This window comes from Suricata suricatta, chromosome 12 (assembly GCF_006229205.1).
Source record: "Suricata suricatta isolate VVHF042 chromosome 12, meerkat_22Aug2017_6uvM2_HiC, whole genome shotgun sequence".
NCBI classification, from domain to species: domain Eukaryota; kingdom Metazoa; phylum Chordata; class Mammalia; order Carnivora; family Herpestidae; genus Suricata; species Suricata suricatta.
Window position 1 is genome coordinate 7,238,692 of NC_043711.1, and position 18,724 is coordinate 7,257,415.

At 54.7% G+C, this 18,724-nt stretch overlaps 1 protein-coding gene and 1 non-coding gene across 2 annotated transcripts; both read left to right on the top strand.

The window, feature by feature from the left end:
• Positions 1–423: 423 nt before the first annotated feature.
• On the top strand, positions 424–496 carry TRNAK-CUU. Its single transcript has one exon. It is a non-coding gene; the product is annotated as a tRNA-Lys (tRNA).
• A 7,679-nt stretch (positions 497–8,175) lies between these two features.
• Positions 8,176–15,761, top strand: MRPL4 (mitochondrial ribosomal protein L4). Its single transcript, XM_029918505.1, has 9 exons — positions 8,176–8,527; positions 8,613–8,679; positions 8,771–8,921; positions 11,385–11,436; positions 12,355–12,472; positions 13,309–13,415; positions 13,500–13,609; positions 13,692–13,768; positions 14,889–15,761. The coding sequence occupies exons 1-9, from the start codon at positions 8,471–8,473 to the stop codon at positions 15,032–15,034; spliced, it is 885 nt and encodes a 294-aa protein (XP_029774365.1). The 5' UTR covers positions 8,176–8,470; the 3' UTR covers positions 15,035–15,761.
• Positions 15,762–18,724: the final 2,963 nt, after the last annotated feature.

Sequence of the window (18,724 nt, forward strand, 5' to 3'; positions counted from 1 at the left end):
ATTCTTGTAATAAAAAAATAAATATTACCAATAATATAAGCAATAACATGACTAATAAACATACCGATGTTATTATTCAACATCTTGCTATTAAATAAATTTGTATTAATAATAAACATTTAAAAGAATTTTTTTAACATTTTATTTATTTTTGAGAGAGAGAGAGAGAGAGAGAGACAGTGTGAGCAAGGGAAGGTCAGAGAGAGGGAGACACAAAATTGGAAGCAGGCTCCAGGCTCTGAGCTGTCAGCCCAGCGCCCGATGCGGGGCTCGAACCCACGAACTGTGAAATCATGACCTGAGCCAAAGTCGGACGCTTAACTGACTGAGCCACCCAGGCACTCCTAAATATATTTTTAAAAAGAGCAAACATATTTAACTTATTAATAAAGAAATGAACACTGAGAAGCAGTGCATTGGGGTACCTCGTTGGCTCAGTTGGTAGAGCATGAGACTCTTGATCTCAGGGTCCTGAGTTCAAGCCCCACACTGGGCATACAGCTTACTTAAAAGAAGAAAGAAGAAGGGACGCCTGGGTGGCTCAGTCAGTTAAGCGTCTGACCTTGGCTCAGGTCATGATCTCACAGGTTCATAAGTCTGAGTTCCGTGTCAGGCTCTGTGCTGACAGGTCAGAGTCTGGAGGCTGCTTCGGATTCTGTGTCTCCCTCTCTCTCTGCCCCTCCCCTGCTTGCACTCTGTCTCTCTCAAAAATAAACATTTTTAAAAAGCCTAAAGAAAAAAGAATCGCTGTATAAACCCTCTGAATATGTACGTAGCATGTATATTTCGTGGAACACTCGGTGCTGCCTCTGGCTACAGCGTGTTGTTGGTTTCTAAACTGTTCTAATACAGGTAGCAGGGCTTCGATGGAGAGATAAGAACAGTCAGAGAATGACTTTGCTCCTTGTACCGAGCTCCATTTCAGCATCCAGTCACCGCCGGGGCAGACCTTGGGGTCCAACCGGGCCTCAGCAAAACCTCACCGAAACCTCTGATGAGCCACGTGAGCTGAGTGTTGTTCAGACAACCTCTAGAATCCAGGTGTTCAACCCACGGGGCACAAAGCGCAAAGCAAACTAGGTCCTCTCCTCGCCGGGGGAGCTATCGGAGCGGAAATCTCAGCCCTCTGCGGGGACCTGAAGGCTAGAAAGGAAGTGCTCCCCCCACCCCACACACACTTGCCGGCTGGCTCAGCAGTTGCCACCGCCCCTCCAGGGACCTGCGGTGGGCGGGAATATCAAGGCCACAGACACATCCGGCTGTCTGTAGGGGGATCATGGCTCCTAGACAAAGGTGATGTCCCCAGGGACACACGGATCCACCAGCAGACGTCGGCCTCCCCCTCGCCTCCCCCCACCTCCCACTTCTGGGTCAACTCAGGGTCTTGGCTGAAGGAATGGGCCTGGAAAGAACTGGGAAACACTGCAGGCCTAGACTTCCTGATGGTCTGGGAGGTCAAGGGGAAAGCTGAGCCCTGCCTAGGGGCCCCTGCATGAGAGAACAGTGGAAGAGGAATGAAACGGGGCCCCCTTTTCTTGGGGACCTCCCAGGCAGGGGCAAAGAGGAGAAGGACTAGACTTGGACCAGCCTCCGCTAATTACAGGGCTCACTCCTCGTGACACAGACAGACTGCGCTGGACGCGGCTCTTGGGATCCTCACGACTCCAGCAAGGTGGTATTATTCTTATCGTCACCCCACTGTTTTTAATAGACCTTGTTTTGGGGTGCTTGGGTGGCTCAGTCGCTTAAGCGTCCAGCTTCGGCTCAGGTCATGATCTCACAGTTTGTGGGTTTGAGCCCCGTGTCGGGCTCTGTGCTGACAGCTAGCCCAGAGCCTGGAGCCTGCTTCCAATTCTGTGTGTCCCTCTCTCTCTGCCCCTCCCCTGCTCATGATCTGTTTCTGTCTCTCAAAATAAATAAACGTTTAAAAAAATAGACCTTGTTTTTTAGAATAGTTTTAAGTTCAGAGCAAAACTGAGGGGAAAGTACAGAGACTTCCCATCTATCTTCTGCCCCCACACATGCACAACCTTCCCACTAGCCAAGTCCCCCCAGACTGGCCCATTCATTACGACGGACGGACCCCTCATCATCCAGAGTCCATAGTTTACATTGGGTGCGTTCTTGGGTTCAGACGAACGCGTAATGAATGCAGCCACCATTACGGCATCGCACGGAGTAGTTTCATGGCCCTAAAAATCCTCTGTGCTCCGCCGGTTCATCCCTCCCCCCCACCCCGCTAACTCCTGGCAAGCTCATCTATTTACTGTCCTCATAGTTTTGCCTTTTCCTCATCACCTCATTTTAAAGATGAGGAAACCAAAGCATGCAGCAGTGGCAGGATTTGAACTAGAACTCCTTGCCCTCTTTCTCCTCCTGCGTCCCGGCCCCAGCCCCGAGCCAGGGACCCCCATCCCTGCCCCAGTGGGTGGAAACAGGAGGGCGGTGCTTACCACTCGCTTACCACTCTGGACCACATCCCATCACTGGTGAGATGTGGAACATTCTTCTCCTTAATCCCTCCAGCCTCCCTGGGCCTCCACGGTCCTCCCCAGCCCCCAGCTCTTGGCTTCTGGCAGGAGGAACTGCCTGAGAAGTGTCTTGAGACAGGTCCCAAGTTTCTCGTCGTCACCGCAGCGCTGGGGGAAGGGGCCGGAGTGCAGAGAAGCCTTCCAGATGCTGGTCTTGGCAGGCGGTGGAGCCTGGCCGTAGGCTGGGGCCCACTCTCGCCTTGGGGATGGGCTGGGAAGGCTCCCTTCCGTAGCCAGCCCCTGACGCATCGCATCTGCCGGCAGATACCAGATACGATCATGGTCCTTCCAGCCTAGGAAGGGTGGGCCCCTCTCCTGGAGGGGGGAGGCAGGCCGTTTAGGGGAGAGGGGAGTGTCAGAGGCCAGCATCTCAGCAGCCCCTCCCCCCCGAATAGTCATGAGAGCTGACTCCGATATAATGCGTTGGTTACTGTCCTAAGTGCATTGTGAATATCAATTCATCCGAATCTCACAGCCACTCCCTTGACCAGAGAACGGATAGACAGAGTGCAGCACTTACATGGGAGGCCACTCAAGGATACAATCTTTGTCACCACTGGCTCCCAGAGGGAGGAACTAGTGACATATAACAACACGGATGGATCTCCCGTGCGTTATCAGGAGGGAAGGGTAGCCAGACCCAAAAGGCCACGTACTTTAGGATGCCATTTCTATGACATTCTAGAAAAGGCCAAACTGCAGGGGTGGTGAACAGACCCGTGGCTGGCTGGAGCTGGGGACAGTACGGAGGGGTCCGTGGGTGGCTCAGCCGGTTAAGCGTTGGACTCTTGATTTTGGCTCAGGTCATGATCTCACGGTTCGTGAGATCGAGCCCCACCTTGGGCTCTGTGCTGGGTGTGAAGCCAGCTTGGGATCCTCTCTCTCCCTCTCTCTTTCTGCCCCTGGCCTGCACTCTTTCTTGAAATAAATAAATAAACATTACAAAGCGGGGGGCACCTGGGTGGTTCAGTTGGTTAAGCGCTGGACTCTTGGTTTTGGCTCAAGTCAGGATCTCGTGATTGGTGAGTTCGAGCCCCACATCGGGCTCTGTGCTGACAGTAAGGAGTCTGCTTGTGATTCTCTCTCCCTCTCTCTCTGCCCCTCCCCTGCTTGCTCTTTCTGTCCCTCAGAATAAATTAATAAAGTTCAAAAAAAGGGGGGGCACAGTGGGAACAGTCCTGTATGTCGATTGCGGTGGTGGTCACGTGACAACACAGGTCTGTGGGAGCTGGAAAAACTGTACACACAAATTGTACCTTAAAGCAAACAAACAAAACACAAATGCCTCGCGGCCGCCTCACATCAACCAGGGTCTACACAGGAAACGAGATATCTCAGACAGAGAGGATTCAGCACAGGGCTGGGGCATATAGGTGAGACCCCAACGTTGGGGAAAGGGTTAGACTATTTAGAAATTAGCAGATAGGGAGGCCATATCCAGTGGGGGATGCTGCCAGAAGCCGACAGGGAGAATTACCCTGCTCCCCCGTCCTACCCCTCTCCGGTCTGCCCTCAGTGCCAGGGCTAGGAGATGGCGCATGTAAGGGGCAGCCCCAAGCCGTGGGGTGCAGCAGAGCAGGGAACGGGGGACCGGAAGGCCCACGGCCCACACAACCGTGTGAGAACGAGTAATTATAGTCCCATTTTACAGAGGAGGAAACTGAGGCCCAGGGAGGCCAGGTGCCCTGCCAACGGGTTCAAGACCCCTTTATTTTTTTCTGCTCCACTTCCCATCTGGGCTGAACTGTAGGGAACTGAAGGTAATGGAAATGTCTATGCAAATCAGGCCCATCCCCAGGGGCCGGTGGGGCGTGCTGCCAGCGTGTTTGGCGGCGATGACCACAAACTGAGCTGCACACAAACACGCAGCAGATGTTTAGGCAGTGATGGGGGGAGCAGCTCTCCCCAGGAGGCCAGGCCCCCTCACCAAGCCTGCACCCATGCCCGGCACCACCTCTCTGACCGCGGCCCCCAATATTCCATCCTTGACCTCCCTCCGGCCTTTGTGAAACGCCTTGCACAGTGCTGGGGACTAGGAAAGGCCAGAGGTTGCAGGGGGCTCCCCTGCCTCTGGCGTGTGCTCCCTAAGTTGCTATCATGCCCGTGGCCGGCAGACATCCTCTCGGGGCTGCAAGGCTGACATCTGCCACAGGCCCGGGGACAGAGGTCACCTGCAATGGAGCCTTTGATCCACAGGAGTGGGCTAGAAACATCGACCTTTGACCTCCACCCAGGCTTGGGCCAAAATGGTCAAACTTTGAGACTTGCCCTATGCAGGTCTCAAGGTCATTACCTCTCTTTCATTAAGGCTCACAATCAATATACTGGTGGCGGATTCCTGGGCCAAACTTCTTTCTCTACCTCACATTGGTTCCGTCACTACGTCCTGAGAACATCCTGGGTGCTTGCCACCCTTCTTAGCGATGAGGCCCAGCAGTGAGAGAAATAAAGACCTGGGGGGCGCCTGGGCGGCTCAGTCGGTTAAGCGTCCGACTTCGGCTCAGGTCACGATCTCATGGTTTGTGGGTTCGAGCCCTGTGTCGGATTCTATGCTGACAGCTCAGAGCCTGGAGCCTGTTTCAGATTCTGTGTCTCCCTCTCTCTCTGACCCTCCCGCACTCGTTCTCTGTCTCTCTCTGTCTCAAAAATAAACTATTAAAATAATTAAAAAGAAACTGTACTGGAATTAAAATAAACTTAATAAGAGAAAGAAAAAATAAATTAAAAAATAAAGAAATTGAAAAGAAAAAAGAAATAAAGACTTGATCCTCCAGGAGCTGGTGTCCTAGCCGGGCAGGCGGGGGGAGACAGGCAAGAATCAAGACAAAGAACATGATATCGTCGGTTAGAATGTGGTAGACACTCTGGAAACAATGATATTTATTGGGAAGGCATATGAGGAATGTGGGGTAGGAAGGGAGCAGTGACTTTAGACCCAGGGTCACCTGAGAAGTGACTTTTGAATAAAGATGTGAAGGAGGTGAGGGGGTGAGTCAGGCAGATACTAAGGAAGAGAGGTCCAGGGAGAAGGAAGCACCAGAGCAAAGGCCCTGAGGCTGGCATCAGACTGACAGGCTCTGGTGAGAAGACAGGGTGGCCTGAACCACAGCGTGATAAAGGGCGAGGGTGGAAGGAAGGGCGGACACGTCTGGCAAGGCCTTGTGGGCCGCACGAGGACTCTGGCTTTTGCTCATAGTGAAATGAGAGGCATGGAGAGAGGGTTCTGAGCAGAGAAGGGGCATGATCTGATTCAGGTGTGTGCGTGGAGGGGAAAAAGACTGTAGGGAGTGGGGATGGAAGGACAGAGAAGTCTGAGCCTTCACATGGCTCCGCAGAGAAGGGTTTGTGGCTCTCCCACGTATAATGATGAGGAGACCAAACTCTTCAAAGAGCTAACCAGTTGCCCAAGGACACCTGGCCAATTAGTGACACCCCCTGGATTGGAACCTGTGTCTATGTGACTACAGTGTCATCGGGTATATATATATATACATTTTTTTGTACCTGGTGTGCCTGCAGCATCCAAGGGAATGGAGATCTTGAGACCCAGGAGACAAAGGGAGGGCTTTCTCTGTTTCTGGTAAGACCCCTGCAACTGGAGGATGAGCAAAGGAAATCACTCGAAAAACATGTATCGAGCCCCTGCTGTGTTACAGGCACTATGTTGGGTGCTGGGGCTACAGCAGGGAAGGAAACAGAGCAAAATTTCTGTCCTAAGCATTTATACTCAAATGCGGGAGACAGACAAAAAGCATTAAACCCCCCAGAAATTACAGAGGATATTAGAAGATAAATACTGGTAGAAAAAAAAAAATAGACAGGGTAAGGACCAGGAGTGGGGGTTGCAATTTTGAATAGGGTGGTCAGGACAGGCTTCTTGGAGGAGGTCATGTGTGAGCAAAGAATTGCAGGAGGTGAGAGACAGGGCCATGTGGAGAGCTAGGAAAAGTAGGTTCCAGGCTGAAGGAACAACAGTGCAGACAAAGGCCCTGCGGTGGGTTCAACTTGAATGAATTGTCGTCAGGAAGGTCCACCCGGCCACCTTGGAGCTCTGCCACTCTCTCCCCACTTGCGGCCTTTGAGATCCTGCTTTTTTAGTCTGGAACATCTTTTCTCCTCTGGACAAACTCCTGATGGACCCTCAAACCTTAGCTCTCAGGTCACAGCTTTAGGGAAGTCACCTCTGAGACCCCGGGCCCCAGGGGTAAAGGGTTCATCCCCTGGCTCCCACAGACCCTGTAGACCTCCCTTCCCGTATTCTGATTTCTCATCTTCTGCTTAATGTCTTAATCTATCTTAATGTCTGTTGGATTTACCTACGGGGTACGCAGTAGGTGGCTAATAAATCATTAAGCAACTAAGTACTGTTCCATTATTTGTTACATGAAACCCAAACTTCCTGGCACAGGACAGACTTGTAAATCGGCCTGTGAAATCATAAACTGGTTCTGGCAGGAGACACATGGTTGTTGTAATGGCTTTTGGGAGAGGAACCGGGAGGGGCAGAGGTGACAGAGACTGGAGCAGACATTTCATTCTACTTATACTTTTGTTGTAATTGTTCGCATTTTCTTTACCCGGTGTGTGAATTACCTTTGCAAACATAAAATGAATGAATAACATTCTAAAACATAAAGGATTTAAAGACTTTTGTAAGTTACAAAGTAGGTGGAGTTTTAAATTCACATCTACAATTATTCCAGCAGGGATAGAGAACACCGTGAAATACAGTGTAAATTTTTATTAATACTACACAAAAATATCTATGATACATATCAGATGCAAAAAAAAAAAAACCCAGCACCCACCCACATCTTTTGCATAGCATTCAAGTCCACCTCATCCCTGCCCTGGCTCTTGCCTTGTTTTGATGACAAAACTTACCTTCAATAATAACAAAAATAATACCACCATTAAGTGTTCACTTCGTGCAAGGCATGGCGGGTTTGGCCTTCAACATTTCATTGAAGTCTTACGACCTCCCCATTTTCCAGATGAAGAAACTGAGGTTGGCTCCCAGACGACGTTCTAGGCCACTAAGCTCCTGGGCCAATACACCCTGGCAGCCTGGGGTTTCAGACTTGGCGAGGCAGCGAAGCGAGGGGTTCGTGACGCCCCCTGGAGGTCACGCGGGGAAAGTGAACATCTGAATTTCGGTTATAAGGATGCGCAACGATGGAGGCGATCCAGGATCTGAGGACTCCCACTTCGCTCTATTTTCGGAGAGAGGTCTGACAGCGGACCGCACCCTGGGCTAGGAGGTGGAGAAGACAGACCTAATCTTTGTTTCGAGGGGGAACATACCCCTGCTTTGGGGCTTCTAAGAGGAGAGGCACGGTCCCCCAGGCTCAGTCCGAAGGGCTTTCTGTGGGAGATAAGGCCCTGCACTTAAACACACAGAAGCACGTTATTGGAAACCCCAAAACCTCAGAGATTCTAGGAAGCTACAAGGGCCGCGGAGGAGCGTGGAGGGCGTGACCGACATCAAAAGCGTAACAGTCATTGGTCACGTTCTCTTAGAACCCGCCGCAGAACCGCCCAGACATAGGCGGGCCACTTTTCCAAGCTTAGCGCTTATTGGCTGAACGAGAAGAGTACCTTCCGGCATGGAGGTCTCATTGGCTAAACTCCTGCTCTTAGGGGGCGGGACCCCAAAAGAGAGCTGGGCGTGTGCAGGGGACGCGGCTACTTGCTGGAAGCGGCGTTCCCGGTGTCGCCGAGGGTCTCGTAGGCCTGGCGTGAAAATTGGGGCCTGGGAGTTAGTCTTGGGCGGAGGTGGAGGCACGCTGGGCCAGGGCCCGCCGTCTTCGCTCTTGCACACTCAGCTTTCGAGCGCCGAGCCGAGCGGGGTGGGCGGTGTCGCGGGCGTGATGTCATCGCCAGGCGTCGCGCACATCCAGAAGGAGCCGTGACCTCTCGGCGTGGGGAGCTGCGGGACAATGCTGCAGCTAGTACGGGCCGGGGCGCGGGCCTGGCTTCGGCCCACCGGCTGCCGGGTGAGGCCGGGGACTGGGGACGGGATGGGAGGACAAAGGTTGGAGGTTCCGGGCGTCGTCGTTCACTCTCGTCCACCGTTTGCAGGGCCTGAACGCGCTGGCGGAAGAGGCGGTGCACCCGGCGGCGAAGCCAGAGTCAGTAGTTAGCGCTGGTGAGGTTGCCAGGGTCGCCCTAGGAGGGGCTGCGCAGCGATCGGGAGCCCTGCCGCTCGGCCCTGACCCTTGACCTCCCAATCGCTTCAGGTCCCCAGGCGCCCGTGCTGCGCAGGTGCGAGCTCCCGGTCCCCGCGACCCGGCGTCCGGTGCAGGCGTGGGTGGAGTCCCTGCGGGACTACCAGCAGGAGCGTGTGGGTCTGGCCGAACTGCACCCCGAAGTTTTCTCCACGGCGCCCAGGTGAGTGGGCGTGAAATGGTGAACTGAGTGCCAGCGGGACGAGCCGCGGGGCTTTAGGAATCAGGATGGTCGGGGCTCGAGCCTCGGTGTCTCCACCTGCCAAAAGGGATCGTGATTTTCCCAGCTCCAGAGTTATGTGAGGTTGACATCTAAGAGGCAGCATCCCCGAGGAGTTAGGAACCCTGAGTGACTGGGTTCAAATCCCTGCCTTACCCTCGTGTGTTTCCGTGTTCCCCATCCTGCCAAACCTCGAGTTTGCGGTGATGATGAAGTGAGTTAATTCTGGCGCATGAGAAGTTCTGTAGATATATCGATCATCGTTGCTGTTAATTGAGTTTTGTAAAAATGGGCATCAACGACGGCTAAGCCACTACTATGTGCCTGGCAGAGCCTATTTGCTGTTTGGTTAAGTAAAGCCTCATAGCAACCCTAGGTTCAGTTATTCTTGCTTTGTAGATAAGAAAACTGAGAGCACAGACAGGTTAAGAAATTTGCTCAGCGTCACACAGTTTGTAAGATTTAGAGCCAGGAGGGGCACCCGGGCAGTTCAGTAGGGTGAACATCTGACTTCAGCTCAGGTCATGGTCTTGCGGTTTGTGAGTTCGAGCCCCCCATCGGGCTCTGTGCTGACAGCTCGGAGCCTGGAGCCTGTTTTGGATTCTGTGTCTCCTTCTCTCTCTTCCCCTCCCCTGCTCCTCTCTGTCTCTCTCTGTCAAAAATAAATAAACATTAAAAAATGAAAAAGAAAAACAGATTTAGAGCCAAGATCTCAACCTTACATGGACCAACTCCTTGAGCTGGTTCTGGCTTGCCAAAGCATGATACTTCTGAAGTGCATCATATCTGCCCCATGGAAGTCAATTTATTACTATTACTGATATTGGTATGGCTTGCCCCCTGCTTTTCCAGAGTCCCAATCTAGTAGAGGGTGACAAAATTAAATTAAAAACAGCATATACAGAAGAGTGCCTGCGTGGCTCAGTCTGTGAGGCGTCCGACTTTGGCTCAGGTCATGATCTCACAGCTCGTGAGTTCCAGCCCCACGTCGGGCTCTGTGCTGACAGCTTAGAGCCTGGAGCCTGCTTGGGATTCTGTCTCTCTCTCTCTCTCTCTCTCTCTCTCTCTCTGCCCCTCCCCTGCTCATGTCTCTCCTTCAAAATAAACATTGTAAAAACAACAACAACATATGCAGAGTCCCAATGTAGTTGAGGGTGACAAAATTAAATTTAAAACAACATGGGGGTGCTTGGGTGGCTCAGTGGGTTAAGCATCTGACTCTTGATCTCTGCTCAGGTCAAGATCCCACAGTTGGTGGGTTCGAGCCCTGCGTTGGGCTCTGTGATAACAGGGCAGAGCCTGCTTGGGATTTTGTCTCTCTCCCTCTCTCCCCCTCTCCCCCCTTCCCCCTTCTCCCCCTTTTCCCCCTTCCCCCCTCCCCTTCTCCCCCTCTCCCTCTCTCTCTACCCCCTCTCCTCTGCATGCACGTGCTCTTTCTCTCTCTCAAAATAAATAAACTTAAGAAAAAGAAACTAAAAACAACATATTTTGTTTACATCCTGTAAATACTTAGGCAGCATCTGCTATGTGCCAGGTTTCACTCTAGGTGTTGGGAATACAGCCGGGACTGAGCACCGAGATCGCCAGTGTAGCTTACGGTCTAGAGCAGGGGTCAGCAGACCTCTCCTGTGAAGGGCCAGCTAGTAAATATTTTAGGTGCTGCAGGCTGTAACGTCGCCATGGCAACCACTCATCTCGGATGTAGCGCAAGGGCAGCCTCGGACAGTTTGTGAGCAAAAGCGGAGTCGTGTCCGGTAACGCATGTTGCCAGGACCAGGCAGCGGGCCGGACGTGGCCTCCTAGCCGTGCTTTGCCAATCGCTGGCAGTCACGTCCAATGTAGCCAGATAATGTGAGTCACGCGTATGATTTACATTCTGCTACTAGCCACGCTTAGGGAAAAAAGTAGGAAGAAACGATAACTTACATGGTTTAACCTGCCGTGTTAAAAAATATTGTCGTTTCAACATGTGGCACTGGCCGTATTTCAGGCGTTCAACAGCCACACTTGTGGCCAGTGTCCATTGAACGGAATCACGGGGCTAGAGAGGCAAACCAGCCCAGGAGGAGGGTGGCCGCGAGTGAGCAGGAAGGGAGTGAGGTACTGTGAGAAGCAGGAAGAGGCAGCTCCCTTCCTGCAAGGAGCCCCTGCTCGGAGATGTTGTTTGGGCCGAGGACGGAACCAGCCAGGGGAAGAGCATTTCAGGCAGTGGGAACAGTGAGCGCAAGGGCACGGAGGCTGGAGGCTGGACCCTGGACCCGTCTGGAGCGGGCCTGGAGGTGATGTGACCTGGGGCGGGTCCCACAGGCCCTGGAACCGAAAGAGAGGAGCCCCGGCTTGCATCTGGGGAGGTGGGGACGACTTCAGGGGGAGGTGGGCCTTTCACATCCTCTTCGTTCTCCGTAGGATGGATATCTTGCACCAGGTTGCCATCTGGCAGAAGAACTTCAAGAGAATTGTGAGTGCCTGGTGGGGGGGGCGGGGAGGGAGGCAGGGGGAGGCCTGCTAGGGCCTGGCCTTCTCCCCTCTGAACCATTCACTGATGGGGTACTGAACGCCCACAGTGCATCAGACACCGAGCTAGTGGACAAGACAGGCAAGATCTCTATGCTTACGAAGCTCGTAGTCTAGTTGGGAGAGGTGAACTTGAATCAGGTAGCCATGCCTGTAAATAGGCACGATTAGCGAAGTTGTCCCGAGAAAGGGACGCTTAACCTCAGGTGTGTAGTAGTGCTAACTAGGTAAAGGGGGCAGTGGCTCTAGGGTAGAGGTAGTGGGAACAGCACATGCAAAGGTCCTGCGGCAGGGGCCAAAGGGAGCCTAGCATGGTCACAGAGGTCGGCAGGCGTAGTGGTGAGTAGTTTGGAGGTTTTGCCAAGTGCATTGAGGAAAGCGGTACCCATCAGGGTCTCCATGTTTCCCGCCCGCTTACCTCTGGAATCTAGTGAGTCCTCCTCCCTGGTCCGCCCTGGTCCGACAAGTGAAGTCTTCAGCCTGGCACTGGAAGTCCCTCCTCGACCCACCCCATACCTCTCCCTGAATTTCTTTAGCCTCAGCACACGCCTTTCTCCCGCACCACACCTTCCTTTTGGTTGCCACCATGTTAAAATCATTGAGAAACTCCTGAGCCCCTGCTGTACGCCAGGCAGCAGAGAGGCTGACGTTCCAGAGTGGATGAGGGCACTCCTGATTTCTTTGCCCTTCACTCCCTCCCAGAGTGCTGTGTGCCCGAGCCTGTGGGCGCCTAATCTCTGTGCCTCCCGCCGGGCTCCCCAGTGGCTGCCCAGCTCGCTGCTGTGTTCCCAGGCCTGGTGCCTCTAAGCCACGGCAGTCTCTGCCTCGGGAACCTGACCCTCTCGTCCTTTTGTGCCCGCAGAGCTACGCCAAGACCAAAACTAGGGCCGAGGTGAAGGGTGGGGGCCGGAAGCCCTGGCCACAGAAGGGCAGCGGCCGTTCTCGGCAGGGCAGCACCCGCTCCCCGATCTGGCGAGGAGGTGAGCGAGGCCGGGAGAGGGAGGGAGGGGGAGGGAGGGGCCCTGTGTTTCTGCACACACATCCCTTCTCCCTGGGCGGGGCAGCAGGGCTGTGCCCGCGGACCTCACTGCCCACGTGCGTGCCAGGCTCAGAGACCCGAGAGACCACGCCCCAGCACCCTGCCCGCTCTGGCCTTAGCCTCTTTCGTCACACCGTGGCCACAGCCCCTTTGGCCCTGACTCCCGTCTCACTTCCCGTAGCCTGCACTTCACACAGCACCCAGGGTGCTGTCTTCTAAACCTCCCAGTTCCTGCAGCCTTTCTGGGAAGTCTGAGCTCCCTACCTGATATTCCAGGCTCGGGTGCCCGCAGACACCCCCCCCACCCCCGCCTTGTCCCTTCACATCCTCTCTGACCAGACACAGCTGAGTCCGTGTCCTCTCCTACCTCCCATGGCCAACTCCCTCCTCCTAATGATGTGTTTGGGCTATGCCTCCCCCAGGAAGCCCTCCCTGACTTCCTTTGGGCCCTCCATCCCCAGTGACTCCTTTCTTGCCCCGGAAAGACAGCCCTGATTCCCTCTGCTGTTGAACCTGTGTCTGAATATGAATGTCCATCTTGTTCCCTGCTGTGCTCCCAGGGCCCAGCCCAGGACCCTCACTCAGGCCCAATGAGGCAAAGTCACCTGTCCCGGGTGACGCTCAGTCCGGCATCCCCTCTCCAGCTCTCCCCGAGGCCCCGTCCTGTTTGCGGGTTCCGTTTGCCTGCTGGCAGCCTCCCCAGGCCAGCCAGAGTGACAGATTTCCGGCCCCAGGCCCAGCGGGGGTCCCCACCTGCTCGCATGCCTGTCTCTGCAGGAGGCATTGCCCACGGGCCCCGGGGCCCCACCAGCTACTACTACATGCTGCCCATGAAAGTGCGGGCGCAGGGCCTCAAGGTGGCACTGACCGTCAAGCTGGCCCAGGTACAGGGGCCGCGGGAGTCCTGGGGTGCGGGCGGAGGGGGCTGCGCCGTGGAAGGGGCTCCGACTGACCTTTCTTCCTAATAGGATGACCTGCACGTTGTAGACTCCCTGGAGCTGCCGACTTCGGACCCCCAGTACCTGACGGAGCTGGCCCGCTACCGCCACTGGGGGGACTCTGTGCTCCTTGTGGACGCGTGAGGATGCGGGGCAGAGTGGGGCGGGGGGGCGGGCAGGGTGCCGTCCTCTGCGGCGCTCACCGCCAGGCCTCCGTTTCAGAACACACGAGGACATGCCTCAAAACACCGTGGCAGCCACCTCCGGGCTCAAGACCTTCAACCTGATCCCAGCCGTCGGTGAGCAGAGGGCCCCGGCTCTCCCCGCAGGTCCCCGAGAGGCCATGGGCCAGTTCAAGTTCTATTACCTGCCGCTCGCTCAGTGGCGGGGCAGCCTTGGGCAGTGGCCACCCTCCCCCAGCCAGCCCTCAGCTTGCCCAAGCGGAGCACTGGGGACATGCCCTCCTTACAGAAAGGCTCTGAGGTCACGTCTACGCGTCTGTCCCGGCTCAGGCCTCGGTGCTGGGCACGAGCAGGGGTGAGGGCTGCTGGCCCTGCTCACCTGGCTCCTTACTCAGAGGGACTGAGAGGTGGGCTCCCTCCGGCCTGGGCCTGTCCCACCCGGCACCACATTGGCTCAGCCCCCAGAGCTCACTCTCGCTCTCGGTGTCCTGACTGCACGAGTCTGGCTACATGACAGCTGCTCCCCTGGAGGGGGGGGTCTCAGGCACCTTGGCACACGAAGCTCGGGCCACAGAGCATGCCGTCACCCTCTGCTGCAGTCTGTTACCTCCCCCCCGTCGGCTCTGAGTTTAAACAGATCCAGAATTCAACCACTTCTTCCCACCCAGCACCCCCATCTCCCTCCTGGACCTGTGGGGTCACCTCTGCCCTGGCCCCAGGTTCCTGCCCCATCTGCACTGTCCTCCCCTGCGGCCACCAGGGGGCGCCCGTGAGCACCTGCGTTCTCCCTTGGCCCACAGCCCCCTCTCGCGGGGCCCCACCTCCCTCGGGGTCAAAGCCCAAGATCTTCCCGAGGCCTGCAGGTTCATGGGCAACTTGCCCCATCCTCTCCCTGCCCTCGCCTCCCCTCCCCCCTACCCCCTTCCCGCCCCCCACCCCCCACCGCTAACTGCAGGCGCCCAGGCCTCCCTCGGAACCTTGTTTATTCATCTGCTCTGCTTACGGTCAGTGCCTCCCTTGGTGAGGTGAGCCGCACAGCTGAGTGCAGGGCGGAGCCAGGCGCGCAGGAGGCTCTCAATCAGAAGATAGGCCGAGGGCAACCCCTTGTTGCCATCAGTGAGCAGCTAGACTGCCCCCTATAGAGCAGGCCAGACCCTGGTGCCTCTATCCTAGGGGCACACGGGGAGGGAAAGGGGCCCCAGCTCAGCCCTGACCGCCCCTCTCCCCCCACCCCCAGGCCTGAACGTGCACAGCATGCTCAAACACCAGACCCTGGTCCTGACCCTGCGGACCGTCACCTTCCTGGAGGAGAAGCTGCTCTGGCATGACTCCCGCTACACTCCCCTCTACCCTTTCCGCCTGCCTTACCGGGACCTGCCCTGAGCCACCGCCCTGGGCGCTCGGGGCCGTCGCCACCCTCCTGGGCCGCTCGGGGCCGGGTGCCTGTTCTGAGCCGGGCCGACACTGGCGGGCATCAGAGCCCTGTGCCCACCCCGTAAGGGCTGAGGCGCCCCAGCCACCCCCCAGCCCAGTAGGAAGCTAAAGGCCACACGGAGTGGCCAAGCGGCTGTCACTGCCAGGAAGAGGTGACTTGGCAGAGAGCCTGACTCAACTCTGGCCCCAATTTGCTCTTTCATTTTTAAGATAAATTTTATTTTCTAGTCAAGAGAAAGGGGAACAGCGCATCGTCATTTTGTAAATAATTGTGCGTGCAATCAGGCTCTCTTCCTGAGTGCTAGGCGCCACTGCAGGTGCCTGCGGGGGGGGGGGGGGGCAGCCTCGGCGCTGTTGATAGCAATGACCCTCAGTCCCGCTTTCCCAGGACGACTCACACTGGAGGAGCCAGCGGCACTGCTGTCGCTAGGAGCCTGTTCCTGGTGCGTCCCCGTTCCCGAGCACTGTCACCAAGAATTCACGTCCCTGATGGGGTCTGTGGCATCCTTGGTGGTGGTCCTTCCTGCCAAACCGTGGGTTTGAGTTAAAAATAGGATCTAAAAGTGGGAAGTGCAAACCTGAGCTGTGTTATGATTTCCCCTAAGCAGAGTCTGAATCCCTGTGGTCAGTAAATGAGCGAATAAACATGTTGTTTTTTTATTTAAAAAACACCAAACTGGTATCCTAATTCTTTTTTCTTTCGTTTTTAAAATTTTTTTTCTTTAAGTTTTGTTTATTTTGAGAAAGAAAGAGAACATGATCAGGGGAGGGGCAGAGAGAAAGGGAGAAAGAGAATCTGAAGCAGGAACAGTCAGTGTAGAGCCCAGTGCGGGGCTTGAACCCACAAACCCTGAGGTCATGACCTGAGCAGAAACCAAAACTGAGCCATCCAGGCACACACACACACACACACACACTTTTTTTTTTTTTAATGTTTACCTATTTTTGAGAGAGACAGAGGGCAAGCGGGCGAGGGGCAGAGACAGGGAGACATGGAATCCGAAGCAGCTGCAGGCTCCTGGCTGTCAGAGCCTGATGCGGGGCTTAAACCCACGAACCGTGAGATCATGACCTAAGTTGGGCAGTTAACCAATGGAGCCACCTAGGCACCACCCAAACCGGTTTCCAAATTCTTGAGTCCGCTGATGTCTGCTCCCCGGTGTTAATCTGTTTCTCATAGTCCTAACTGCAATGTGGTCTGTCTCAAAGTTGGCCAGAACTGCCACCCCGAGCCAGGCAGCCGCTGTGACCACCCATGGGCTGGGCTGCCCCTGGCCAAACACGTCTCTGGAATACCTCTCTAGGGAGTGCCCTCAGAGCTCATAACACATTCTTTGAAAATCTTCTGTGCATACAAACTTTGATCGTTTCAAGCACCAGATGTGACTAAGTAAAAAAACCCTTTGGAGCCCATAGTGAGAAGGGGTGAAGAGGGCGGGTGGGAAAATGCGGCTTGGGCCAGAGCCAAACCGTTCACCTACGCCTCCCTGCGCTCTGGCCGGCCACGCGGGGACACAAGGCTTAGAGTAAGACCCAGCGGTCTGACGGCGCCCAGACTATTCTAGACGGTTGTAGCTAGAAGCAAGACTGCGGAGCTGTGTCCCTCCCAGCTGTCAGGCAACAGCGAGGCCAGCCTCTGGCCACCCAGACAGGGAAAAGGGTCAGAACCTGTCCCGCTGCGCTGGGCACCCTCGGGCCGACCAGGCAGAAAAAAGACCTGATGCGGTGCCTGGGTTCCGTGCTGGCGGCTCGGAGCCTGGAGCCTGGAGCCTGTTTCGGATTCGGTGTCTCCCTCTGTCTCTGCCCCTTCCCTGCTCGTGCTCTGTCCCTGTCTCTCTCTCACAAATAAACATTAAAAAAATTAAAAACAATCTAGTAACTAGCATGCGCTTTCCAATAATCGGGAGCAGCAGGAGGATGTCCATTTCAGTTTTCTAGGGCTGCCGTAACCAAGTACCAGAGCCTGGGGGCTGAAACAGCAGAAGCGTCCGGTCTCATGGTTTTAGAAGCTAGGAATCCAAGGTCAAGGTGTTGGCAGGGCTGGTTCCTTCTGAGGTGAGGAGGGAGAGTCTGTCCCAACCCCGTCGCCTGGCGTCTGGTATCATTGGTGTTATGTGACGGGAAGTCATCCGAAGGTCTGCCCTCAGCTCCAAATGTCAATGTCCCTGTGTCCCCATTTCCCCTTTTTATTTTATTTACTTAGTTTATTTGTATGGGGGGAGGGCAGAGAGAGAAGGAGAGTGAATCCCAAACAGGCTCTGCACTGTTAGCATGGACCCTGATTTCGCCAACCATGAGATCATGAGTTGAGCCAAAACCAAGAGTCAGATGCTTAACTGACTGAGTCACTTAGGTGCCCCTGGATCCGCCTCCCATTTTTTTCTTTTTTCTTTTACATTTATTTCTGAGAGAGAGAGTGTGTATGAGCAGGGGAGGGGCAGAGAGAGGGGGAGACAGAGGATCAGAAGCAGGCTCCATGCTGACAGCATAGAGTCCAATGCGGGGTTTGAACTCATGAACTGTGAGATCATGACCTGAGCCAAAGTCAGATGCTTAACTGACTGAGCCACCCAGGGACCCCAGAGTTCCCCCCCCTTTTTTTTTTTTTAGATTTCCACTTTTTAAAAACAATTTTTTATTAATGTTTTTTATATATTTTTGAGCATCAGAGAGAGAGACAGCGCAAGCAGGGGAGGGTCAGAGATAGAGGGAGACACAGAATCCGAAGCAGGCGCCAGGCTCTGAGCTAGCTGTCAGCACAGAGCCTGCTTAAGATTCTCTCTTTCCCTCTCTCTCTGCCCCGCTCCTCTCTCAAAAAATAAATAAACATTAAAAATATTAGAGAGAGGGGCGCTTGGGTGCCTCAGTCGGGTAAGTGTCCAACTTCAGCTCGGGTCATGAACTTGCAATTCATGAGTTCGAGCCCCGTGTCAGGCTCTGTGCTGACCGCTCAGAGCCTGGAGCCTGCTTCAGATTCTGTGTCTCCATCTCTCTCTGCCTTTTCCCAGTTTGTGCTCTGTCTCTCTTTCTCAAAAATAAATAAATGTAAAAAATTTTTTTTCAAAATTAGAGAACTGGGGTGCCTGGGTGGCTCATTTGGTTAAGCGTCCAGTTTCAGCTTAGGTCATGATCTACATGGTCATGAGTTCAAGCCCTGTGTCAGGCTCTCTGCTGCCAGTGTGGAGCCCCACATTGGATCCTCTGTCTTCCTCTCTCTCTGACCCTCCCCCACCCTCGCACATGCACAAGCACGTGCTCTCTCTCTCAAAAATAAACACACACACACACACACAAGAAAGTGAGAGCAAAATTGAGCCGCTGGGGCTGGGATCGGACTCCCAGGAGACACAGAGGCAAACAGCGGGCAGCTTTGATGGTGAATTCAGGGTGTCTGCTTATTGGGGATCAGGATGGAGCCCCACTGGGTAGGGTTAGGGGACCAGACCAAAAGTGTCCCCACTCCAGCGAAGGGGTGTCTAGGAAAGAAAGCCTCAGAGCACCCCCTCCCCCAAACACAAACCCACCAAATCCACCAGGAGTGGACTGAAGTTGATGCAGTGCTGGGTCATCCAGAAAGGCCAACACCACCAGCCGCCCTGTCCCCTGTCCCCTTCTTCCCACACCAGGCAGCAGGGATCC